Genomic DNA, 23756 nt, shown 5'->3' with positions numbered 1-23756 from the left:
AGCTACTTGGGAGGCTGAGGCAGGAGAATTGCTTGAACCTGGGAGGCGGAGGTTGCAGTGAGCCAAGATCACACCATTGCACTCCAGTTCTGGGCAACAGAGCAAGACTCCGTCTTGGAAGAAAAAAAAAATTTATATATTAATTCAAGTTCCTAGAGAAATTGGTTAAAAAAATTTAAAATATATTATTAATGTAAACATGTAGTGGGATTATTATTATTGTTTTTTGAGATGGAGTTTCCATGTTGTTGCCCAGGCTAGAATGCAGTGGTGCGATCTCGGCTTACTACAACCTCCACCTCCTGGGTTCAAGCGATTCTCCTGCCTTAGCCTCCTGAGTAGCTGGGATTACAGGCATGCACCACCATGCCTGGCTAATTTTGTATTTTTAGTAGAGATGGGGTTTCTCCATGTTGGTAAGGCTGGTCTCAAACTTCCGACCTCAAGTGATCCGCCCGCCTCTGCCTCTCAAAGTGCTGGGATTACAGGCCTGAGCCACTGTGCCCAGCTATTATTATTATTTTTGAGATGGAGTCTAGCTTTGTCACCCAGGCTGGAGTGCAGTGGTGCAATCTCAGTTTATGCAACCTCTGCTTCCCGGGTTCAAGTGATTCTCCTGTCTCAGCCTCCCAAGTAGCTGGGATTACAGGTGCCCACCACTACAACTGGCTAATTTTGTGTGTTTTTATTTGTTTTTTTTTTTTGAAGTGGGTTTCCCGACTCTGTCGCTGGGCTGGAAGTGCAGTGGCGGATCTCCAGCTCACTGCAAGCTTGCTCGGGTTCGCCATTCTCCTGCCTCAGCCTCTGAGCAGCGGGATCCCTGGCGCCCGCCACCTCGCCGGCTAATTTTTTTTTGTTTTTTTTTTTGTTTTTTTGTTTTTGTTTTTTGAGGCGAGGTCTTGCTCATGGCAGGCTGGAGTACGGTGACGGGATCTTCGGCACCGCCACATTTCGCCTCCGGAACCATTCTCCACCATGCCTCCGGGTGGCTGGAACTACAGGCGACCGCCACACCTCGCCCGGCTAGTTTTTTGTATATTTTAGTAGAGAGCGGGGTTTCACCGTGTTAGCCAGGATGGTCTCGATCTCCTGACCTTGTGATCCGCCCGTCTGCCTGCAAAGTGCTGGGATTACAGGCTTGAGCCGCAGCGCCCGGCTGTTTTGAGGCCAGTCACGGTCCTGTCGCCAGGCTGGAGTGCAGTGGCGGATCTCAGCTCTGCAAGCTCCGCCTCGGGTTACGCCATTCTCCTGCCTCAGCCTCGAGCTGGGACTACAGGCTCGAGCCATCAGCCTAGCCAGTTTTGTATTTTTAGTAGAGGCCAGGGGGTTTCACGGTATTGTAGGATGGTCTCGATCTGCTGACCTTGTGATCCTCCCGTCTCTGCCTCCCAAAGTGCTGGGATTACAGGCTTGAGCCACCGCGCCCGGCCCAATTTTTGTGTTTTTAGTAGAGACGGGGTTTCACCATGTTGGCCAGGCTGATCTCGAACTCTGGAGCTCAAGCAATGTGCCCGCCTTGGCCTCCTAAAGTGCTGGAATTACAGGCGTGGGCTACCGCACCCGGTTAGATTGTTGTTTTATTTTATTTATTTTTATTTATTTTTTTTGAGACGGAGTTTCGCTCTTGTTGCCCAGGCTGGCGTGCAATGGCATGATCTCGGCTCACTGCAACCTCCACCTCTCAGGTTCAAGCTATTCTCCTGCCTCAGCCCCCAAGTAGCTGGGATTACAGGTGCCCACCACCATGCCGGACAAATTTTTTTTTTTTTTTTTTTGAGTTGGGGTCTCACTCTGTCGCTTAGGCTGGAGTGCAGTGGTGAGATCTCAGCTCACTATAAACTCCGCTTCCTGAGTTAATGCGATTCTCCTGCCTCCGCCTACCGAGTAGCTGGGATTACAGGCACGTGCCACCACGTCCGGCTAATTTTTGTACTTTTAGTAGAGACGGGGTTTCACCATGTTGGCCAGTCTGGTCTGGAACTCTGGAACTCCTGTCCTCAAGTGATCCACCTGCCTTGGCCTCCCAAAGTGCTGGGATTACAGATGTGAGCCACGCGCCCGCCCAAGAAGCAGTAGTTTTAGAGGAAAGAAGACTAATAATTCTACTTCTTTGGCCACATTATCAGAATTCAATTTTAATCATTTATTCAACATTTACTTAATGAATATTACTTATTACTTGCTATGTGCAGTGTTAGACACTGGAGATTCTGAAATGAAACACTGTTTCTGTCCTTGCAAACTCACAGTGGGAGAAATACACATGACAGGAAATTATACCAGTACTTGATGAAAACCGACATGGATAAAGTATTCTGAAACAAAGGACATAGACACTGAATAATTTGTTAAAGGCAGAGAAAGTTTCACTGGGGAGCTAAAATTTATGGGATTCGAATGGGTGTGGTGGCTCACGCCTATACTCCCAGCACTTTGGGAGGTCGAGGTGGGTGGATCACGTGAGGCCAAGACTCATGACCAGCCTGGCCAACATGGTGAAACCCCGTCTCTACTACAAATAACAAAATAGCCAGGTGTGGTGGTACGCACCTGTAATCCCAGCTACTCGGGAGGTTGAGGCAGGAGAATCGCATTAACCCAGGAAGCGGAGTTTATAGTGAGCTGAGATCTCACCACTGCACTCCTGCCTGGGCGACAGAGCAATATTCTATCTCAAAACAAACAAACAAACAAAAACAAAATACATAAATAAATAAAATAGATAAAACTTATGGGATTAGTAAAGGGGTGGAGTGTGGATGATGACAGTATTTCATGCTGAGGAACTACCAGGTGCAAAGGAAGGCCTGTGGTCTCCCGGGAAGAGTAAGAGGTCAGCTCAGTGAGGAATGTAAAGGTAGAACTGTTGGACTTTCCATGAGTTTGGGAAATAGGCAAGAGATGAATTACAAAATATCTTGTAGCCCAAGCCAAGGAGTTTAAAATTTATCCTGGAGGCCCAGCGCGGTGCCTCACACCTGTCATCCCAGCACTTTGGGAGGCCAAGGCAGGCGAATCACCTGAGGTCAGGAGTTTGAGACCAGCCTGACCAACATGGTGAAACCCTGTCTCTACTAAAATTACAAAAATTAGCTGGGTGTGGTGGTGGGCACCCATAATCCCAGGTACTCGAGAGGCTGAGGCAAGAGAGTTGTTTGAACTGGGAGGCAGATGTTGCAGTGAGCCGAGACTGTACCACTGCACTCCAGCCTGGGTGATGAGCAAAATTCTGTCACACACACCAAAAAAAGAAAAAAAGAAAGAAAGAAAGAAAGAAAAAAGGCTGGGCACGGTGGCTCATGCCTGTAATCCCTGCACTTTCAGAGGCCCAGGCGGGCAGATCACAAGGTCAGGACTTTGAGACCAGCCTGGCCAATATGGTGAAACCTCGTCTCTACTAAAAATATAAAAAAATTAGCCGGGTGTGACTGGGTGTGGTGGCTCATGCCTGTAATCCCAGAACTTTGGGAGGCCGAGGCAGGCAGATCACGAGGTCAAGAGTTCGAGACCAGCCTGGCCAATATTGTGAAATCCTGTCTCTACTAAAAAAATACAAAAATTAGCTGGGCGTGGTGGCGCAAGCCTGTAGTCCCAGCTACTCGGGAGGCTGAGGCAGGAGAATTGCTTGAACCCGGGAGGCGGAGGTTGTAGTGAGCCGAGATTGCGCCACTGCACTCTAGCCTGGGTGACAGAGTGAGATTTCGTCTCAAAAAAAAAAACAAACAGCCAGGTGTGGTGGTGTGAGCCTGTAGTCCCAGCTACTTGGGAGTCTTAGGCAGAAGTATTGCCTGAACCTGGGAGGCGGAGGTTGCAGTGAGCCAAGATGGCACCACTGCACTCTAGCCTGGGTGACACAGTGAGACTCCATCTCAAAATAAACAAAACTAACCAACTAACTAAATAAATAAAGTTCATCCTGCAGGTAACTGGGGGGCCAATAAATTTCGAAGTAAAAGTTTGCTCTGACCAGGTTTGCATTTTATTTTATTTTATTTATTTATTTTTATTTTTGAGACAGAGTCTCACTTTGTCACCCAAGCTGGAATGCAGTGCCGCAATCTCAGCTCACTGCAACCTCTGCCTTCCAGGTTTAAATGATTCTTGTGCCTCAGCCTCACAAGTAGCTGGGACTATAGGCGCTTGGCACCATGACCAGGGTTTCACCATGTTTGCCAGGCTGGTCTCGAACTCCTGACCTCAAGTGATCTGCCCGCCTCAGCCTCCCAAAGTGCTAGGATTACAGGCATGAGCCACCATGCCTGGCCTGCATTTTATTTTTTTTTAAATTTTTAAATATTTATTTTATTTTTTATTTTTTGACACTGAGTTTTGCTCTTTTTGTCCAGGCTGGAGTGCTATGGTGCAGTCTCGGCTCACTGCAACCTCTGCCTCCCGGTTCAAGTGTTTCTCCTGCTTCAGCCTCCCAAGTAGCTGGGATTACAGGCACCAGCCACCATGCCTACCTAATTTTTGTATTTTTATTAGAGACAGGATTTCACCATGTTGGCCAGGCTGGTCTTGAGCTCCTGATCTTTTTTTTTTTTTTTTTTTGAGACGGAGTCTCGCTCTGTCGCCCAGGCTGGAGTGCAGTGGCCGGATCTCAGCTCACTGCAAGCTCCGCCTCCCGGGTTTACGCCATTCTCCTGCCTCAGCCTCCCGAGTAGCTGGGACTACAGGCGCCCGCCACCTCGCCCGGCTAAGTTTTTGTATTTTTAGTAGAGACGGGGTTTCAGTGTGTTAGCCAGGATGGTCTCGATCTCCTGACCTCGTGATCCGCCCGTCTCGGCCTCCCAAAGTGCTGGGATTACAGGCTTGAGCCACCGCGCCCGGCCGAGCTCCTGATCTTAAGTGATCCACCCGCCTCGGCCTACCAAAGTGCTGGGATTACACCCAGCCCATGTTTGTATTTTAGAGAGGTAACTCTAGTGGCAAAATAGGAGGATAGATGGGAGAGACTGGTGGGGAGGATGTCATAAAGTCCCATTAAATTATGTTGCCTTTGAACTCAGATGGTAAACAAGGTGAGAAGAGATATAAGAATCAAGATATTTCTGGCCAGCCGTGGTGTCTCACGCCTGTAATCTCAGCATTTTGCGGGGCTGAGGAGGGAGAATCGCTTGAGGCCAAGGAGTTCAGGATCAGCCTGGGCAACATGGAGAGAGACCCCATCTCTACAACTTTTTTTTTTTTTTTTTTTTTTTGAGATGGAATCTGCTCTGTCAGCCAGGCTAGAGTGCAGTGGCGCCATCTCAGCTCACTGCATTCTCTGCCTCCTGGGTTCAAGCAATTCTTCTGCCTCAGCCTCCCGAGTAGCTGGGACTGCAGGTGAGTGTCACCATGCCTCGCTAATTTTTGTATTTTCAGTAGAGACGGGGTTTTACCATATTGGCCAGACTGGTCTCGAACTCCTGACCGCGTGATCCGCCCACCTTGACCTTCCAAAGTGCTGGGATTACAGGCATGAGCCACCGCACTCGGCCTACAAAAAATTTTTTAAAAAGTTAGCTGAGTGTGGTGGCGCATGCCTGTAATCCCAGCTACTTATGAGGTGTGAGGATCACCTGAGCCAAGGAGATTGAGGCTGCAGTGAGTTGTGATCATGCCACTGCACTCCAGCCTGGGCAACAGAGCAGTAACCTATCTCAAAAAAAAAAAAAAAAAAAGACATTTCTGACGTAGGGTTTCTCATCCCACTGGAATTGCAAGGTAAGAGAGGAACTTGAAGATACTAGGCTTAGGAGACTGAATATACTATGGTCTCTAGCCTTGATAAGTGGAAACACGGGCAGTGGGGGAGGAGTAACGTCCACATTGGAGTATATATGAGTTACCTGAGTAACATCTGGTTGTATATAAGTCCAAAGAGCAATTAGATATATGGGGTTGGGGTTCCTGTAAGAAATGTGAGTTGGTGATAAAAGATGTAGAAGTTGTCAGAATTAGGGTGGTGGCTAAAGTCATCTTGGAAGAATGAGGAGAGTGATGGGAGGACATGAAACCCAGCATTTATTTTATTTTGAGATAAGATATCGCTCTGTTGTTGAGGTTGGAATGCAGTGGCATGATCAGGACTCACTGCAGCCTGGGCCACCCGGGCTGAAATGATTCTCTCACCTCAGCCTCTTCTGAGTAACTGGAACTAGAAGCATACACCACTGTGCTCGGCTAGTTTTTTAAATTTTTGATAGAGATGGAGTCTCACTATACTGCCCAGGCTGGTCTTGAACTCCTGGCCTCAAGCAATCTGCCAATCTTGTCCTCCGAAAGTGCTAGGATCACAGGCATGAGCCACCACACCCGGTAAAACACAGCATTTATTTATTTTATTTATTTATTTTTGGATGGAGTCTCACTGTCACCCAGGCTGGAGTGCAGTGTTGTGATCTTGGCTCACTGCAACCTCCACCTCCCGGGTTCAAGCAATTCTCATGCCTCAGCCTCCCTAGTAGCTGGCACTACAAGCACATTGCCACCATGCCTAGCTAATTTTTTTGTAGTTTTAGTAGAGATGGGGTTTCACCATGTTGGCCAGGTTGGTCTCAAACTCCTGACTTCAGGTGAACCACCTGCCTCGGCCTCCCAAAGTGCTGGGATTACAGGCGTGAGCCACCACACCTGGCCGAAAACCCAGCATTTAAATGGTGTTCAAGGAAGAAGCCAGCAGCACAAAGAAAGGTCAGTCAGGGAAGGAGAACCAGAAGACAGTGGTGCCTCAGAAGCCAAGGAAGAAGAGTTTTGAGGACTAGGACATTGCCCAAAGCACCAAATGTTGCAAAGCAGCCAAGTGCAATAACTGAAGGCCTTTGGAAGTGGCAGTTAACTGAAAAATCCCTGGTTACCACAGGAAAGCCATATTGGTTTGGATTTCATTTAGATTTTAATGAGCTGAGTGAATATGGCCTTAGATAGGGAAAACAACGTGCACAGACCAGAGGTTATGAAGCAAGGCCAAGAAGCCTGTTCAGTTTATATCTCCATCACTAGTTCTTCCTCTGTCAGTCATTTAGCTCAGCTGCCTGGCCTGGGAACTTGGGTTGTTTAACATTGGAATAGATTTTGTGAAGGGAGTATAGGAAAAGCAGGAAAGAGGGTAATAGATTGAAGAGAAATTGGGGTCACAGGAAGATTGTGTCTTTGTTGTGGGGGAGGGTAGGAAGGAGGTAAGCACTAAATAATTTATTTAATGCTCCCCCTCCCACAATCCTCACTGAGGACTGTGTGTTCTCAGTGCCAGATGAAGGAACATTATAGCTATTTGTTCCTGTCAGATGACGTCTATGTTCTACACAGGAGGCAAAATTCTTTCAGGAAGAAATTAACAATATCCACACAAAACGACAGATGGAGCAAGAGGTCTGGGTTGCTGGTCATTCCTGGTTTTCCCTTCATGCCTCCTAGGGCTGAAATGGAATAGAACGTTGAAACAGTGGTGCTGGCTGTGTTTTGGCTTCAGGGCTAGGATTTTCTTTGTTGCACATTGTCATCTGTTTATGCTTACTATTTCATTCTCTGCCTATTCAGTATCCATTGGACTTGCCCCTCCTCTTTTTTCAAGAGATAGGGTCTATGTTGCCCAGGCTGGTATTGAACTCCTGGGCTCAAGTGATCCTTCCACCTCAACTTTCCAAGCTGCTGGGACTACAAGTGTGCACCACTGCACCAGGCTGGACCTGCCTTTTCTTGGGGGATAGTTATAGAAATCCACAGAGACCCAAAATTCATTCATCATTTTGGCAAACACTGGGCAATCTTCATCTTCAAAACAGCTTTCTTGAGACAATTTAACTCAAAAGGGCAATAGCAATTTGAGGCTTCTTTAGAGGGCTAGTAGAAGGACAATCCGGGAGCAGGTGGACACAAGGAGTTCTGACTCATGGTTTAACTCTTGGTAAACGGTAGTGCACTAAACATGGCCAGTCTCTTAAGGGACAAGTAGAAGTGAGTCATTGCTGAGGCCACCTGGACTGAAACTGGGCTGCTTGCTGGAAAAGATAACATGAAGTACTAAGTGTCCTGGGTCCAGTGTGGTGGCTGATGCCTGTAGTCCCAGCACTTTGGGAGCCTGAGGCGGATGGATCACCTGAGGTCAGGAGTTCGAGACCAGCCTGGCCAACACGGTGAAACCCCATCTGTACTAAAAATATAAAAAATTAGCCGGGGGTGGTGGCAGATGCCTGTATTCCCAGCTACTCGGGAGGCTGAGGTAGGAGAATCGCTTGAATCCGGGAGGCAGAGGTTGTGGTGAGCCAAGATCATGCCACCACACTCCAGCCTGGGTGACAGAGCAAGACTCCGTCCTGAGGAAAAAAAAAAAAGAAAAAGTACTAAGTGTCCTTTTGTGATGTCATCTTGGGGGGTCGTTATATGTGGTTAATATAAGTTCTTTTTTTTTTTTTTTTGGGACGGAGTTTTGTTCTTTTTGCCCAGGCTGGAATGCAATGGTTCTCGGTGCACTGCAACCTCCGCCTCCCAGGTTCAAGCGATTCTCCTGCCTTAGCCTCCCGAGTAACTGGGATTACAGGCATGTGCCACCACGCCCGGCTAATTTTGTATTTTTAGTAGAGATGGGGTTTCTGCCTGTTGGTCAGGCTGGTCTCAAACTCCCGACCTCAGGTGATCCTCTTGGCCTCCCAAAGTGCTGGGATTACAGGTGTGAGCCACCGCACCCGGCCTAGAGTAAATTTTCATAGGGGCAGTTGATTGGCATGCAAGTGCTTGTCCTTGAATATATTAGAAGATTACATAATTTGTTTTGAACTTGGGGAAGCAATTTAATCTCAGTTTCCTAATTGGTGAAATGAGTATACTATCACTTACCAAACAGGCTGCAGTGGGCTAAATAGGATCAAGTGTCTGGTACATACGGGGTTCATAGTCGGCTCTAGTCTGTAGCCTATTCTTTCTCCGTATTTGTGCACTGACAGAAATAAACATGAATGACCCTCACCTCTGGCTACATTTAATGTCCTCACTACTATTTTTCTCTTCCTCATCCATTTCTCATTTTGGGACATTAGAAATAACTTACCTTTTTTTTTTTGAGGCAGAGTCTTGCTCTGTCACCCAGGCAGGAGTGCAGTGGTGCGACCTTAGCTCAATGCAAACTCCACCTCCCGGGTTCATGCCATTCTGCTGCCTCAGGCTCCCGAGTAGCTGGGACTACAGGTACCTACCACCACGCCCAGTTTTTTTGTATTTTTAGTAGAGATGGCGTTTCACTGTGTTAGCCAGGATGGTCTCGATCTCCTGACCTTGTGATCCGCCCGCCTCGGCCTCCCAAAATGCTGGGATTACAGGTGTGAGCCACCATGCCTGGCCTACATATCATTTTTAAGCTGGGTTTAATCTTTTGTGATAGAGTGTAATGTAAAAGAAAATACCTTACACCAGAATAGTATAGTTGGTATTTAAAAATTCTAAAATATTTAATAATTAATATTGATGGGAAAAATGATATACAATGCAATTATTTATTTTACAAGGAGATTCTATACATCAGGGAGGCATCTTGAAGTACAATACACCAGGCTTTCATTTCTTTACATTATGATTCTGAGTTTCCATATAAGTTGGTAAGGAAAGGGAACATAAAATCCATTTTTATATACATAAAAACAAAATAAACACCCAGAGACTTGACCCCCAAAATGTCTTGTTTCACTTGAAAAGAACATGAATGAGATGAAAGATGAACCAGATTACTTGGTGACGCATAGAAGGCGAACAAGTAGCTCAGGAAATCAAATCCTGTTTCAAGCTTGGCACGTTAAAGGTAAGAAAGGTAGTGAGAGAAGGGTTCAAAAATATCATCTCAAGCCACAAAAAATGCTGGCAGAAGACAGTCTCTAAATCAATAAGATAGAATGTTTAGAAGAAGTTAAGTTAGAGTTATCGTGTGGCTACCTTATATCCAGACCTCTAATAGACTGAGTGGAATTGTCACTTCTTTTCCCTCAGTTATCCCAAGTGTTAGTAAACTTCAAGGAGGCTGGGCACGATGACTCACACTTTCAACCTCAGAACTTTGGGAGGCCACAATGGGCAGAGTCCTTGAGCCCAGGTGTTCAAGATCAGCCTGGGCAACATTGCAAAACCTCATCTCTAAAACAACACAAAGGCCGGTGCTTGGTGTGGCTCAGATCCTGAGAAATCCCAGCACTTTGGGAGGCCGGGGCAGGCGAGATCCGCGAGGTCAGGAGATGAGACCATCCTGGCTAACACAGTGAAACCCGATCTCTGCAAAATACAAAAAACCCGAGGCTGATGTGGTGGGCCTGTAGTCCCAGCTACTCGGGAGGCTGAGGCAGGAAGAATGGCGTAAACCGGAGGCAGAGCTTGCAGTGAGCTGAGATCCGGCCACTGCACTCAGCCTGAAGCGACAGAAGCCCGAGACCTCCGTCTCAAAAAAAAAATAAAACAACACAAAAATGAGCTGGCTGTGGTGGCACGTGCCTGTAGTCCCAGCTACTTAGAATGAAGTGGGAGGATCACTTGAGCCTGGGAGGCAGAGGTTGCTCTGAGCCAAGATTGTGCCACTGCACTCCAGCATGGGTGACAGAGTGAGACCCTATCTCCAAAAACAAAACAAATCAAAACCAAACAAAATGCTTCAAGGAAGGCTGGGCACGGTGGCTCATGCCTGTAATCCCAGCACTTTGGGAGGCCGGGTGGATCACCTGAGGTCGGGAGTTTGAGACCAGGCTGACTAACATGGAGAAACCCCATCTCTACTAAAAATACAAAATTAGCCGGGCGTGGTGGTACATGCCTGTAATCCCAGCTGTTCGAGAGGCTGAGGCAGGAGAATCGCTTGAACCTGGGAGGCAGAGGATGTGGTGAGCCAAGATCGCACCATTGCACTTCAGCCTGGGCAATGAGAGCAAAACTCCATCTCAAAAAAAAAAAAAACCCAACAACAACAATAACAATAGAACTTCAAGGAGATATGGATCCAGCATTCTTTCTTTCTTTCTTTTGTTTTTTTGAGATGGAGTCTTGCTCTGTTGACTAGGCTGAAGTGCAGTTGTGTGATCTTGGCTCACTGCAACCTCCACCTCCTGGGTTCAAGTGACTCTCCTGCCTCAGCGTCCTGAGTAGTTGGGATTACAGGTGCCTGCCACCACACCTGGCTAATTTTTGTATTTTTGGTAGAGATGGGGTTTTACCATGTTGGCCAGGCTGGTCTCAAACTCCTGACCTCGTGATCTTCCCACCTTGGCCTCCCAAAGTGCTGAAATTACAAACGAGAGCCACCATGCCTGGCCTAGGTTTTGTTTTGAACTGATATTCTGATTCTTCAGCAAGTCTTATGTGGATATGAAAGGATGAAAATGTACTGAAAGATTATATACAGGACAAATAACAGGGACCCACAGAATAAATCAGAAGAAATCTGTGAAATAGCCACAACTTCTTGAACATTAAAGTGAAGGGAAAAAAGCCACATTCATCAGATTAAACAGAAACTATTAATTTTTTTTCTTCCATTTATAGTGTGGATAGGAATTGAAGCAAAACAGTGAGACCATATGGTTTTCAATACAAATTCAAAGAAAGCAACAAAACCTTCTGTTTTAGGAAATCGTATTAATATCTATTATAAATGCAGAAAGTAGGGGGGCTGAGTCAATGCCCCAGCACCAACCATACTGGCTATAGTGTGGAAGAGGGGTGGGTGAGGTGGAAGCTGCCAGAGTGAGTCAGCAGGAGGATCAGCACTGGAGTGAAGAGGAAGCACGCAGCAGGAGAGGGCAAAGAGCACTGAGAACAAGAGGGGAGCAGTGGGCCATGATTGTGCCCTCTGCTTCTCCAGAGACCCTTTCCTATGCAGCAACCCACATCCAGCCAGACCTTACTGTGATTCTGGCTGGAAGTGTGGGGACCGACAGCTCATAAATGCTCCCACAGAGTTGATACAACTCTGCTTTAAGGAGGAGAATACATTTATTGGTCGAAGTGATTTAGAGAATATCATTTGGTAAATAAAACTACAATAGCCTATAAAATGTAACCCACAACTCAGTTTTCTGCCACGTTAGCATTAATATTAAGGCTTTTTTTTTTTTTTTGAGACAGAGTCTCACTCTGTCACCCAGGCTGGAGTGCAGTGGCGCTTGGCTCACTGCAACCTCCGCCTCCCAGGTTCAAGCAATTCTCCTGCCTCAGCCTCCCCAGTGGCTGGGACTACAGGCACAAGCCACCATGCCCGGCTAATTTTTGTGTTTTTTAGTAGAGACAGGGTTTTTGCCGTGTTGGCAGGCTGGTCTTGAACTCCTGAACTCAGGTGATCCACCTGCCTCAGTCTCCCAAAGTGTTGGGATTACAGGTGCGAGCCACTGAACCTGGCTAAGGCTTTTTTTTTTTTTTTTTTGCAAGGAAGGAATAAAAGGATTTATTGAAAATGAAAGTACACTCTACAGTGTGGGAGTGGGCCTGAGCACGGGGGCTCAAAAGGCCTTTCTTGTTTTTGTATATAGAAAATATACGTGCTTTCTCATCTAAACAACTTTTTTTTTAAGACAGAGTCTCACTTTGTTGCCCAGGCTGGAGTGCAGTGGGCGGTGATCTTGGCTGACTGCAACCTCCACCTCCTGGGTTCAAGCGATTCTCATGCCTCAGCCAGGCGCCACCACACCTGACTAATTTTTGTATTTTTAGTAGAGATGGGGTTTCGCCATGTTGGCCAGGCTGGTCTTGAATTCCTGACCTCAGGTGATTCACCCACCTCGGCTTCCCAAAGTGCTGGGATTATAGGCATGAGCCACTGCGCCTGGCTTCATCTAACCAATTTGGATTCTGGTTGGAGTTCACGAAAAACATAACTTCCCATTACTTCCAGATTATTTTAAAATAAAAAATCATGATGACTTGTGAGGAAAAGGAAGAACATGTCAGATCCTGAGCTTCCTCTCAGGCTTGAGTGCCCTCAAGAGACTGTATTGCTGTGTTACGAGAGGTACAGTGCAATGGCTTCATCTGATATGCCAGTGTGGTAAGGCTTCCCCTGGAGGTAGGGACTCTTTTACCAGAAGGTTGGGGGCCTCCAGGAGGTTTTCCCCATCAGGAATTGGATTTGATGGCTGGGATTTAGAGCCTACACATTTGGGTCTCACAATCAGGGCAGAGCAGGTAAGGCTAATGGTGCAAACTGTGCCTCAGCACAGGCAGTCATCTAGGGGAAGGGGTGGTGCAGCCAGTAAAACCTGGAACCTGCAAGTGGTCCAGAACTTTGGTGGCCAGTGAGGGAAAAACTCCTCAAGTAAGCTACAATATTGAAAGGTTCAAAAGCACTGACAAAGTGTTGTTTTGCCCCAGGTGCAGCACATGAGACTCTGTTCCAGTGAAATGCTACATTCAAAGAAGTGCTGTCCACCTCAGAAGATCCCAGAGGACGCAATTCTGGCTGTGCTGGGAAGTGCTAAAGTTCCCTCCATATGTCACTCTGGAGAAGGAAGCAGCAAAGCAGCCATGTTGAGTTCCTCTCTCAACCTTTGGCATCATGGACGATGGTAGCTAAAACAGATAAAAAAGAGACAAGTTACCACATGATGTCCATTGCTTTGCTATTAATGTATCAGTAGTAATGAAATTATATCCTAATTAATACTGCCTCTCCTCTGCTCTAATTCTACCTGACCTTTCTGTTGCATCTGATACTCCTCATCTGCTTCCTTCTTTCTTGAAACTCCTCTTGGCTTCTGTAACACTATCTTTTCCATAGTTTTCTCTCTTCTTCATTTGATCTTCCTCAGTATGCTGTCCTGGTTCATTTTCCTCTGTCCACCCTTTAAATAAAAAACAACTTCCTTGGCCGGGAACGGTGGCTCATGCCTGTAATCAATCCCAACACTTTGGGAGGCCAAGGTGAGAAGATCATTTGAGCCCAGGAGTTTGAGAGCAGCCTGGGCAACATAGGGAGACCCTGTCTCTACAAAAGTTAGCCAGGTGTGGTGGCCCGTGCCTGTGGTCACAGCTACTGAGGAGGCTGAGGTGGGAGGATGGCTTGAACCTGAGAAGTTGAGGCTGCAATGAGCCATGATCATGCCATTGCACTCCAGCCTGGGTGACAGAGTGAGACCTTGTCTCAATAAAAATAAAAAAAATAAAAATAAATAAATAAATACATTCCCCCCTAAAGGTCCACTATCTTCTTTCATTTGTTTTTTTTTTTTTTTTTTTGAGACGGAGTCTCGCTCTGCTGCCCAGGCTGGAGTGCAGTGGCGCGATCTCGGCTCACCGCAAGCTCTGCCTCCCGGGTTCCCACCATTCTCCTGCCTCAGCTTCCCGAGTAGCTGGGACTACAGGCGCCCGCCACCATGCCTGGCTAATTTTTTGTATTTTTAGTAGAGACGGGGTTTCACCGTGTTAGCCAGGATGGTCTCGATCTCCTGACCTCATGATCCGCCTGCCTCGGCTTCCCAAAGTGCTGAGATTACAGGCGTGAGCCACTGCGCCTGGCCCTTTCATTTGTATCTTGAGACTTTGCTTTTTTTCTGGATTCTAGGCTGCCTATCTAACGGTCTTCTAGGTAACTCCATATGTCATAGGCTCATCAAACTCAACACATGCAATTTATTTTCTTTTTTTTTTTTGAGACGGAGTCTCGCTCTGTCACCCAGGCTGGAGTGCAGTGGCCGGATCTCTGCTCACTGCAAGCTCCGCCTCCCGGGTTTACACCATTCTCCTGGCTCAGCCTCCCGAGTAGCTGGGACTACAGGCGCTCGCCACCTCGCCCGGCTAGTTTTTTGTACTTTTTAGTAGAGACGGGGTTTCACCGTGTTAGCCAGGATGGTCTCGATCTCCTGACCTTGTGATCCGCCCGTCTCGGCCTCCCAAAGTGCTAGGATTACAGGCTTGAGCCACCGTGCCCGGCCGCAATTTATTTTCTAGCTTGTTCATTGTCTGCCTTCTTCTTTTAGAATAAAAGCTTGGCCAGGCATAGTGGCTCACACTTATAATCCCAACACTTTGGGAGGCCAAGATGGGAGGATCACTTGAGGCCAGGAATTCAAGACCAGCCTGGGAAACATAGCAAGACCCCATCTCTATTAAAAAAATAAAATAAAAAAAAAAAAGAATAAAGCCTCATTGAGGACAGAGATTTTATCTTATTTCCTGCTGTATCCCAAGGACCTAGCACTATACCTATCATGTGGTAGGTGCTCAGTATTTGTTGAATAAACTAAACTGTTCAGCTAAACTCCTTATCACCTTCACAGACCTCTCAAAAAATACAACTTAGAAATATCAGAGTCATTCTGACTACTCCTTTATTTCATCTCTGGAATACAACAGATTGCCACATCTTGTTGATTCTATGCTTGAAATGTCTTTCAAATCTATCACCTTTGCATTCTCACTGTCGCTGGTCTGAGCTACCACTATGCTCACTATGATTATTTCAGACACTTCTTGTTTTCCTTGCTGCTAGTCTCTTCATCCTTCCATATCATCTTCCTTGTTTGCATCAGAGCTTGTTCTGAAATACACAGAATTTCCTGCTTATAAACTGCCAATGGTTCCAACATCCTAGCATAACAGTGAAAGCATTGCGAGGGACTGCAACCCATTTTCTAGCTTATTTTCATCACACTGCCCCATACATCCTCTGTTGAAGCTACATTTTCTATTATTCAGAAACGCCATGTGTTTTCCTCTCTCCCATCATCTTGCTTAAGCTGGTCCTTCTTTTTCTTTTTTTTGTTCGAGACACAGTCTCGATCTCTTGCCCAGGTTGGAGTGCAGTTGCACAATCTTGGCTCACTGCAACCTCTGCTTCCAGGGTTCAAGTGATTCTCCTGCCTCAGCCTCCCAAGTAGCTGGGATTACAAGCATGCCACCATGCCCGACTAATTTTTGTATTTTTAGTAGAGACAGGGTTTCACCATGTTGGCCAGGCAGGTCTCCACCTGGCCTCAAGTGATCCACCTGCCTCAGCCTCCCAAAGTGCTGGGATTACAGGTGTGAGCCACTGCGCCCAGCCTATACTGGTCCTTCTGCTTACAAGGTTCTTTCCTTCCTTTTTTTTTTTTTTTTTTTTTGAGACGGAGTCTCGTTCTGTCGCCCAGGCTGGAGTGCAGTGGCCGGATCTCAGCTCACTGCAAGCTCCGCCCCGCCGGGTTCACGCCATTCTCCTGCCTCAGCCTCCCGAGTAGCTGGGACTACAGGCGCCCACCACCTCGTCCGGCTAGTTTTTTGTATTTTTTAGTAGAGACGGGGTTTCACCGTGTTAGCCAGGATGGTCTCGAACTCCTGACCTCGTGATCCGCCCGTCTCGGCCTCCCAAAGTGCTGGGATTACAGGCTTGAGCCACTGCGCCCGGCCTCATAAATGTCACATTCTATAACTCTTTCCTTTAGCAAAACTGTTCTTTTTAGCAATGGAATCTTACTTTGTTGTCCAGGCTTCAGTGCAGTAGTGTGACCATGGCTCACTGCTGTCTCAATCTCTCAGGCTCAAGTGAATTTCCCACCTCAGCCTCCCAAGTAGCTGGACTACAGGAGTGAGCCACTGCACCTTTTGGCTATTTTTGTTGTTGTTGTTGAGATGGAGTGTCGCTCTGTCACCCAGGCTGGAGTGCAGTGGTGCAATCTCGGCTCACTGCAACCTCCGCCTCCCGGGTTCAAGCAATTCTTCTGCCTCAGCCTCCTGGGTAGCTGGAACTATAGGCATGACCCACGACACCTGGCTAATTTTTGTATTTTTAGTAGAGATGGGGTTTCACCATATTGGTTAGGCTGGTCTCGAACTCCTGACCTTGTGATCCGCCCACCTCGGCCTCCCAAAGTGCTGGGATTACAGGCATGAGCCACCATGCCCAGCCTGTACCTAATTTTTTTAAGTTTATTTTTTGTAGAGATGGGGCTCACTATGTTTCCCAGGCTGGTCTCAAAGTGATCCTTCCCTGTTGGCCTCCCAAAGTGCTAGGAGTGTGCCACTGCACCAGGCCCCTGCCTAATTCAAAAAATAGATTTTTTTTTTTTTTTTTGTAGAGATGGAGTCTTACTATGTTGCTCAGGCTGGTCTCAAACTCCTGTGCTCAAGTGATCCTCCCGCCTCAGCCACTCAAAATGTCGAGATTACAGGCATGAACCACTGCACTCAACCTCATTTGCCTCTTTTTATAAATGTTCTAAGAATCATGTAAAGATACTCTGACTGCTTCCATTTGTGGCTAGCTGATTCTTTGGATATGGGTGGCTCCTTAATCACAACCGTAATTCCAAATCAAAACACTTGATTTGTTGGCTTGTTGGCTTTGCTGGATTTCTTGGCTTGTTTCATGAGGACGGCTAATTAAAATGTTGTTTATACATTAAGTTGGTAAGATCAACTGTGCTAGGCAGAACTGAAACCAGAGAGGGCAAGATCTTGTCTAACTTAGCACCGTTTATAACCTGAGAGAGTAAGGTACAACGAAGAGAGCACCTCATTATCCTTGAAGTCATTGATTTATTTCTCTGAATCCTGGTTCTGCAATTTATTAGCAAGTCAACCAAGTTACTTAACCATTGTGAGCCTCCATTTCCTCAGTGATAAAATGGGGATGTTAACACATTTTGCATGTTTATTGCAAGGATGAAATAATATACATAAAATGCCACAATCAGATTAGGCGTTTGCTTATTTTTTTTTTGAGATGGAGTTTTGCTCTTATCACCCAGGCTAGAGTGCAATGGTGCAATCTCGGCTCACTGCACCCTCTGCCTCCCGGGTTCAAGCGAGTCTCCTGCCTCAGCCTCCTGAGTAGTTGGGATTACAGGTGCCTGCTACCACGCCCAGCTAATTTTTGTATTTTTAGTAGAGACGGGGTTTCGCCATGTTGGTCAGGCTGGTTTAGAACTCCTGACTTCAGGTGATCCACCTGCCTTGGCCTCCCAAAGTGCTGGGATTACAGGCGTGAGCCGGCCTAGGCATTTACTATGGCTTCTTACTTTTCATCCCTTTGAATGCAGTCTTGCAATCAACACTGAGTGTTTTTCTTTTTACTGACGTCATTAGAGCCCTTCATACCTGAACAATGTTTTTTGGAAAACTCTACCTAGCACATGTATGACTGGGTCTTTTGGGTCTTACCGTGTAAAATGTTTGCTCTCTTCATGAACCTCCATCTCGGAGCTTTTAAATTCATTTAATTCTTTTCTTATGGCAGCCTGTGGAGTAGAAACAAAAAATGTTTCAGCTTCTTCTGGCTGCTTTGTACAGCAGTGTAACTTGTCATTTTTTCTTTTTCTTTTTTTTTTTTTTTGAGACAGAGTCTTGTTCTGTCGCCCAGGCTGGAGTGCAGTGGCGCAATCTCAGCTCACTGTAAGTTCCGTCTCCCGGGTTCACGCTATTCTCCTGCCTCAGCCTCCTGAGTAGCTGGGACTATAGGCGCCGCCACCATGCCCGGCTAATTTTTTGTATTTTTAGTAGAGACGGGGTTTCACCGTGTTAACCAGGATGGTCTCGATCTCCTGACCTCGTGATCTGCCCGCCTCGGCCTCCCAAAGTGCTGAGATTACAGGCGTGAGCCACTGTGCCCGGCCGTCATTTTTTCTTTACTGTGTTTAACTTTGTAAGTCACTGCAACCCCTCACAGGCAACCCAGAGATACCCATCTGTCTCATAGTGAACCTAAAATTTCTAGTTTAATCAAAGTACTTGAAAATCTTGAAAGAGATATTGTAGCTTTTATGTTTTTTTTGTTTTTGTTTCTTCCTGAGATGGAGTCTCCCTCTGTTGCTGAGGCTGGAGTGCAATGGCGCAATCTCAGCTCACTGCAACCTTCGGCTCCTGGGTTCAGGTGATTCTCCTGCCTCAGCCTCCCGAGTAGCTGGGATTACAGGTGCACACCACCATGCCCGGCTATTTTGTATTTTTAGTACAGATGGGGTTTCACCATGTTGGCCAGGCTGGTCTTGAACTCCTGACTTCAAGAGATCTACCTGCCTCGGCCTCCCAAAGTGCTGGGATCACAGGTGTGAGCCATTGCACCTGGCTAGTTTTTTTTTTTTTTTTTTAATTTTAAATTTTTATTTACTTATTTTTTTTGAGACGGAGTCTTGCTCTGTCACCCAGGCTGGAGTGCAGTGGCACTATCTTGGCTCACTTCAAGCTCCGCCTCCGAGGTTCACGCCATTCTCCTGCCTCAGCCTCCCGAGTAGCTGGGACTACAGGCGCCCGCCACCACGCCCGGCTAATTTTTCGTATTTTTAGTAGAGACAGGGTTTCACCGTGTTAGCCAGGATGGTCTCGATCTCCTGACCTCGTGATCCGCCCGCCTTGGCCTCCCGAAGTGCTGGGATTACAGGCGTGAGCCACCGCGCCCAGCCTTTAATTTTTATTTTTGAGATGGAGTCTCACTCTGCTGCCCAGGCTGGAGTGCATTCGCATGATCTCGGCTCACTGCAACCTCCACCTCCTGGGTTCAAGCAATTCTCCTGCTTCAGCCTCCCGAGTAGCTGGGATTACAGGTGCACGCCATCACAAACCCGGCTAATTTTTGTATTTTTAGTAGAGACGGGGTTTCACCATGTTGGCCAGGCTGGTCTCGAACTCCTTACCTCGAGGGATCCCTCCACCTTGGTCTCCCAAAGTGCTAGGATTACAGGCATAAGCCACCACGCCTGGCCAGCTTTTACAGTTTTTCACAGCATTATAAAAATGAGATATGGGTAATTACTAAAATATATAGCCCAAATTCTCTAACCAAACAACCACTGTTTAAAATGTATTCCTTCCAGTATTTTTACTCTGATATAGCAGGGATTTTCTTTCTTTCAGTATTGGTGGTGGAATTACCAAAACATTATACTGAGTTAGTATAACGTTTTGACTTGTTCAACTTGGCATTTTGTATCGTGATTTGAAATTTAATATTATATTAAAACTAAAGTTTTGTTTATGGTTCTCCCTTCTAGTTAGCATCTTGGATCCTCCAAATAAAGAGAAAAAAAGAAAGAGAAAAAGAGCAAGAGAGCGCTTTCCAGGTACCTTATCAGCAGGGGTCAGTTTGGTCCAAGGTTTGTCGGCTCGCCGGTCATAATCTTGAGCATCTGTTACCTCTACATATTCATTAAACCTCAGAATCTTCCTGGCAAGGAGTTCAGCCACAGTTGGCCTTTGACTGAGCTGAAGGAAATGGAGCCTCTTAGTTCACTAAGCCAATAATTAGGCATCAATCATGCATTCAAATTGCCTCTAACCCAGTGCTTCAATCTTCACTGGAATCACCTGGGGGAGCTTTATACACTATTGATCCCTGGAGGTCCAGCCCCCAGTGATTATGGTTATCTGGTGATTTTTTGTTTTGTTTTTTTTTGAGACAGGGTCTTGCCCTGTCACCCAGGCTGGAGTGCAGTGGCACAATCACAGCTCACTGCAGCCTCAACCTCCCAAGCTCAAATGATCCTACTACCTCAGCCTCCCAAGTAGCTGATATTACAGGCACATACCACCATGCCCGGCTATTTTTTAATTTTTTTTGTAGAGATGGGGTCTTGCCATGTTGACTGGGCTGCAAATTCATTTTTTTTCTTTTTATTTTCTTTCTTTTTTTTTTTTTTTTAAAATGTAGAGACAAGGTTTCACTGTTTTCCCTAGGCTGGTCTTGAACTCCTGGGCTCAAGCAATCCTCCTGCCATGGCCTCCCAAAGTGCTGGGATTACAGGTGCAAGCCACTGTGCCTAACTGCAAATTAATTTCCAATCAAATAGGTCATCCAAATAAAACACATATAGTTAACTGAACACACAGGGAGTAGTACCTTTCTAGTGAGCCGACGTTTAATTTCTCGTTTTTCTGCCTGACGATCAGCTTCATTTTTAGCTACAGTTGACAATCAGAAGGAAGGAAGATTACTCACAAATGACAATGTGCATATCAAATGTTTTAGTAATTACATTACAGATATTTCTTTTTCTTTTCTTTTCTTCTTTTTTTTTTTTTTTTTTGAGACGGAGTTTTGCTCTTGTTGCCCAGGCTGGAGTGCAATGTTGCAATCTCGGCTCACTGCAACCTCCGCCTCCTGGGTTCAAGCGATTCTCCTGTCTCAGCCTCCCGAGTAGCTGGGATTACAGGCACAGTAGCTGGGATTACAGGCACATGCCATGCCCAGCTGATTTTTATATTTTTAATAGAGACAGTTTCATCATATTGGTCAGGTTGGTCTCGAACTCCTGACCTCAGGTGATCCTCCTGCCTTGGCCTTCCAAAGTGCTGGGATTATAGGTGTGAGCCACCATGCCTGGCCCAGATATTTCTTTTTTTCTTTTTTCTTTTTTTTTTTTTTTTTTTTTTTGAGACGGAGTCTTGCTCTGTGCCCCAGGCTGGAGTGCAGTGGCGCGATCTCGGCTCACTGCAAGCTCCGCCCCCCCGGGTTCACGCCATTCTCCTGCCTCAGCCTCCTGAGTAGCTGGGACTACAGGCGCCCGCCACCTCGCCCGGCTAATTTTCTTGTATTTTTAGTAGAGACAGGGTTTCACTGTGTTAGCCAGGATGGTCTCGATCTCCTGACCTCGTGATCCGCCCGTCTCGGCCTCCCAAAGTGCTGGGATTACAGGCTTGAGCCACCGCGCCCGGCCTCTTTTTTTTTTTGAGATGGAGTCTTGCTCTGTCACCCAGGCTGGAGGGCAGTGGCGCAATCTCGGCTCACTGCAAGCTCTGAGTCCCGGGTTCACGCCGTTCTCCTGCCTCAGCCTTCCAAGTAGCTAGGACTAAGGCGCCCGCCACCATGCCCAGCTAATTTTTTTGTATTTTTAGTAGAGACGGGGTTTCACCGTGTTAGCCAAGATGGTCTCAATCTCCTGACCTTGTGATTCACTCGCCTTGGCCCAGATATTTCCTATAGGCCCAAATCAGAATAAAATACTAACTCTGGAGATGGCTAAACAAAACAATTTTCTTGTCAACGATACAAACAGGTAAGAGCAAGAGTCAGCAAACTATGGCACCACATCTTGCCGGTTGCCTGTATTTTTCCTGCCCATGAGCTAAGAATAGTCTTTACGTTTTTTTTTTTTTTTTTTTTTGAGACGGAGTCTCCCTCTGTCGCCTAGGCGGGAGTGCAGTGGCCGGATCTCAGCTCACTGCAAGCTCCGCCTCCTGGGTCTACGCCATTCTCCTGCCTCAGCCTCCCAAGTAGCTGGGACTACAGGCGCCCGCCACCTCGCCCGGCTAGTTTTTTTGTATTTTTTAGTAGAGACGGGGTTTCACCGTGCTAGCCAGGATGGTCTCGATCTCCTGACCTCGTGATCCGCCCGTCTCGGCCTCCCAAAGTGCTGGGATTACAGGCTTGAGCCACCGCGCCCGGCCAGTCTTTACGTTTTTAAATGGTTTTGTAAGTACCTATTACATATAGTTGTTCATTTGCTTTTTGGCCTGCAAAACCCAAAATTTTTACTATGTACGCTTTAAGGAAAAGCCTGCAGATTCTTGCTCAAGAGTAACTGCTAAGAATGGGCAATGGCGATTACATGGAGTTTTGTGTGATATGTCTATAAGGGCTCCCACACTAGAAAATTTACAAGTGATTTAAGTTGTGTATACCCAAGTAGTGCTGAGAGAACAGGGGATGGATTGGTCAGACTGAACATGCTCACAAATAGCCCTGAGGAAACCCAAACCTTCTCAGTGAGGAAACTTTTAAGGCCAAATTTTACTCTATATTCTGGAAAAACAAATCAAATATGTGCCAGATTAGAATGCTATTTCAGGAAGTTAATTATGTACACAGACAGCAAATTAAATACCTGGTCCCATTTGGTAAGTATAGAGGTAAGAAAGTCTTAAGAGATTAAAGCAAGAGGAAAACTGCTGCATTTGGGACTTGCTTTGGGCCTCAGCCCTCAAATTCTAGGAATAGGAAGGTCTCCATATGCACAGCTACCTCCTTAGCTCCCTGAACACAGAAAAATTGGGCACATCTCCCATATACTGTCAAATCCTCCCAAATGCCCAAGGCAGTTCCAGGATACGGTGAGAACACTGAAACAAAGCTTTCTAGAGTATCACAGCACACTAAACAGTACCATAATAGCATCTTCCAAAGGAAGCTTGGTGAGCTCTGTTCCTTCATGGGGAAATAAATAGTCCTTGCCTGGCTGGAACCCTCTCCCTTAGCCCTTGTAGCAAATACTTCTTTTCTCTTTCATGTGTATTAAAGTCAGAAACATACAAAGAAAATCTATATAACTTTATTTCCATAACTGGACTCACGTTGCAATATATTGCGTTGTTCTAGTTCTTCTGGTGTTGGTCTTTGACTCAGTCGCCTAAAAATGAGATAAGGGTAATGTTTATGTTGAACCTCCTAATCTTGTTTATAAAGATTTTTTTGGTCACAGTATATATTAGCCCCTATATAAGTAAGAAATCAACAAATTTTCAAACCAATATGTTTCACTTACGATTGTTTATAAAACAATTTCACATTAAAACTGTTAACACAGATATCGCATTATAAAAAGGAACTATATATGCAAACAAGTGGCCAGGATTCTAGTTCTAGACCTTGATAAGAGCTATTAGCACAAAAAAGTTCAGTTAGATCTTGGCCAGGCGCGGTGGCTGTAGCTTGCAGTGAGCCGAGATCGTGCCACTGCACTCCAGCCTGGGTGACAGAGCAAGACTACATCTCAAAAAAAAAAAAAACAAAAGTTCAGTTAGACCTTGAGTGTCCTCATCTGTGAAGCGAAGGTTTCAGATGGCTCCTAAACAAATTTGCTCCTTCAGAAGCGTTAGAGACTTTTTAGAAAACACAGATTCCCAAGAAACGT

The 23756-nt window shown here is 46.3% G+C and overlaps 1 protein-coding gene across 21 annotated transcripts in view; it reads right to left on the bottom strand.

Moving 5' to 3' along the window:
* Window positions 1-12352: 12352 nt before the first annotated feature.
* The window catches only part of LOC101012887 (mediator of RNA polymerase II transcription subunit 18), a 180797-nt gene continuing 169393 nt past the window's right edge, over window positions 12353-23756 (bottom strand). For 16 of the 21 annotated variants that reach the window (XM_031666137.1, XM_031666135.1, XM_031666131.1 and 13 more), the window contains 4 exons: window positions 23197-23252; window positions 20747-20808; window positions 19975-20112; window positions 12353-13512 (listed from right to left, as the gene is read on the bottom strand). In XM_031666137.1, coding sequence (XP_031521997.1) covers window positions 13354-13512; window positions 19975-20112; window positions 20747-20808; window positions 23197-23252 — 415 coding nt within the window. In that variant the 3' untranslated portion in view covers window positions 12353-13353. Of the gene's footprint in view, window positions 13513-15345; window positions 15479-18075; window positions 18153-19974; window positions 20113-20746; window positions 20809-23196; window positions 23253-23756 lie in introns of all 21 variants that reach the window. The other 5 variants (XM_031666134.1, XM_031666127.1, XM_017958822.3 and 2 more) reach the window with 3 other exon arrangements.

The sequence above is a fragment of the Papio anubis genome, chromosome 1, assembly GCF_008728515.1.
Source record: "Papio anubis isolate 15944 chromosome 1, Panubis1.0, whole genome shotgun sequence".
NCBI lineage: Eukaryota > Metazoa > Chordata > Mammalia > Primates > Cercopithecidae > Papio > Papio anubis.
The sequence above is the reverse complement of the archived record's forward strand: the minus strand, read 5'-3'. Positions and strand labels throughout refer to the sequence as shown.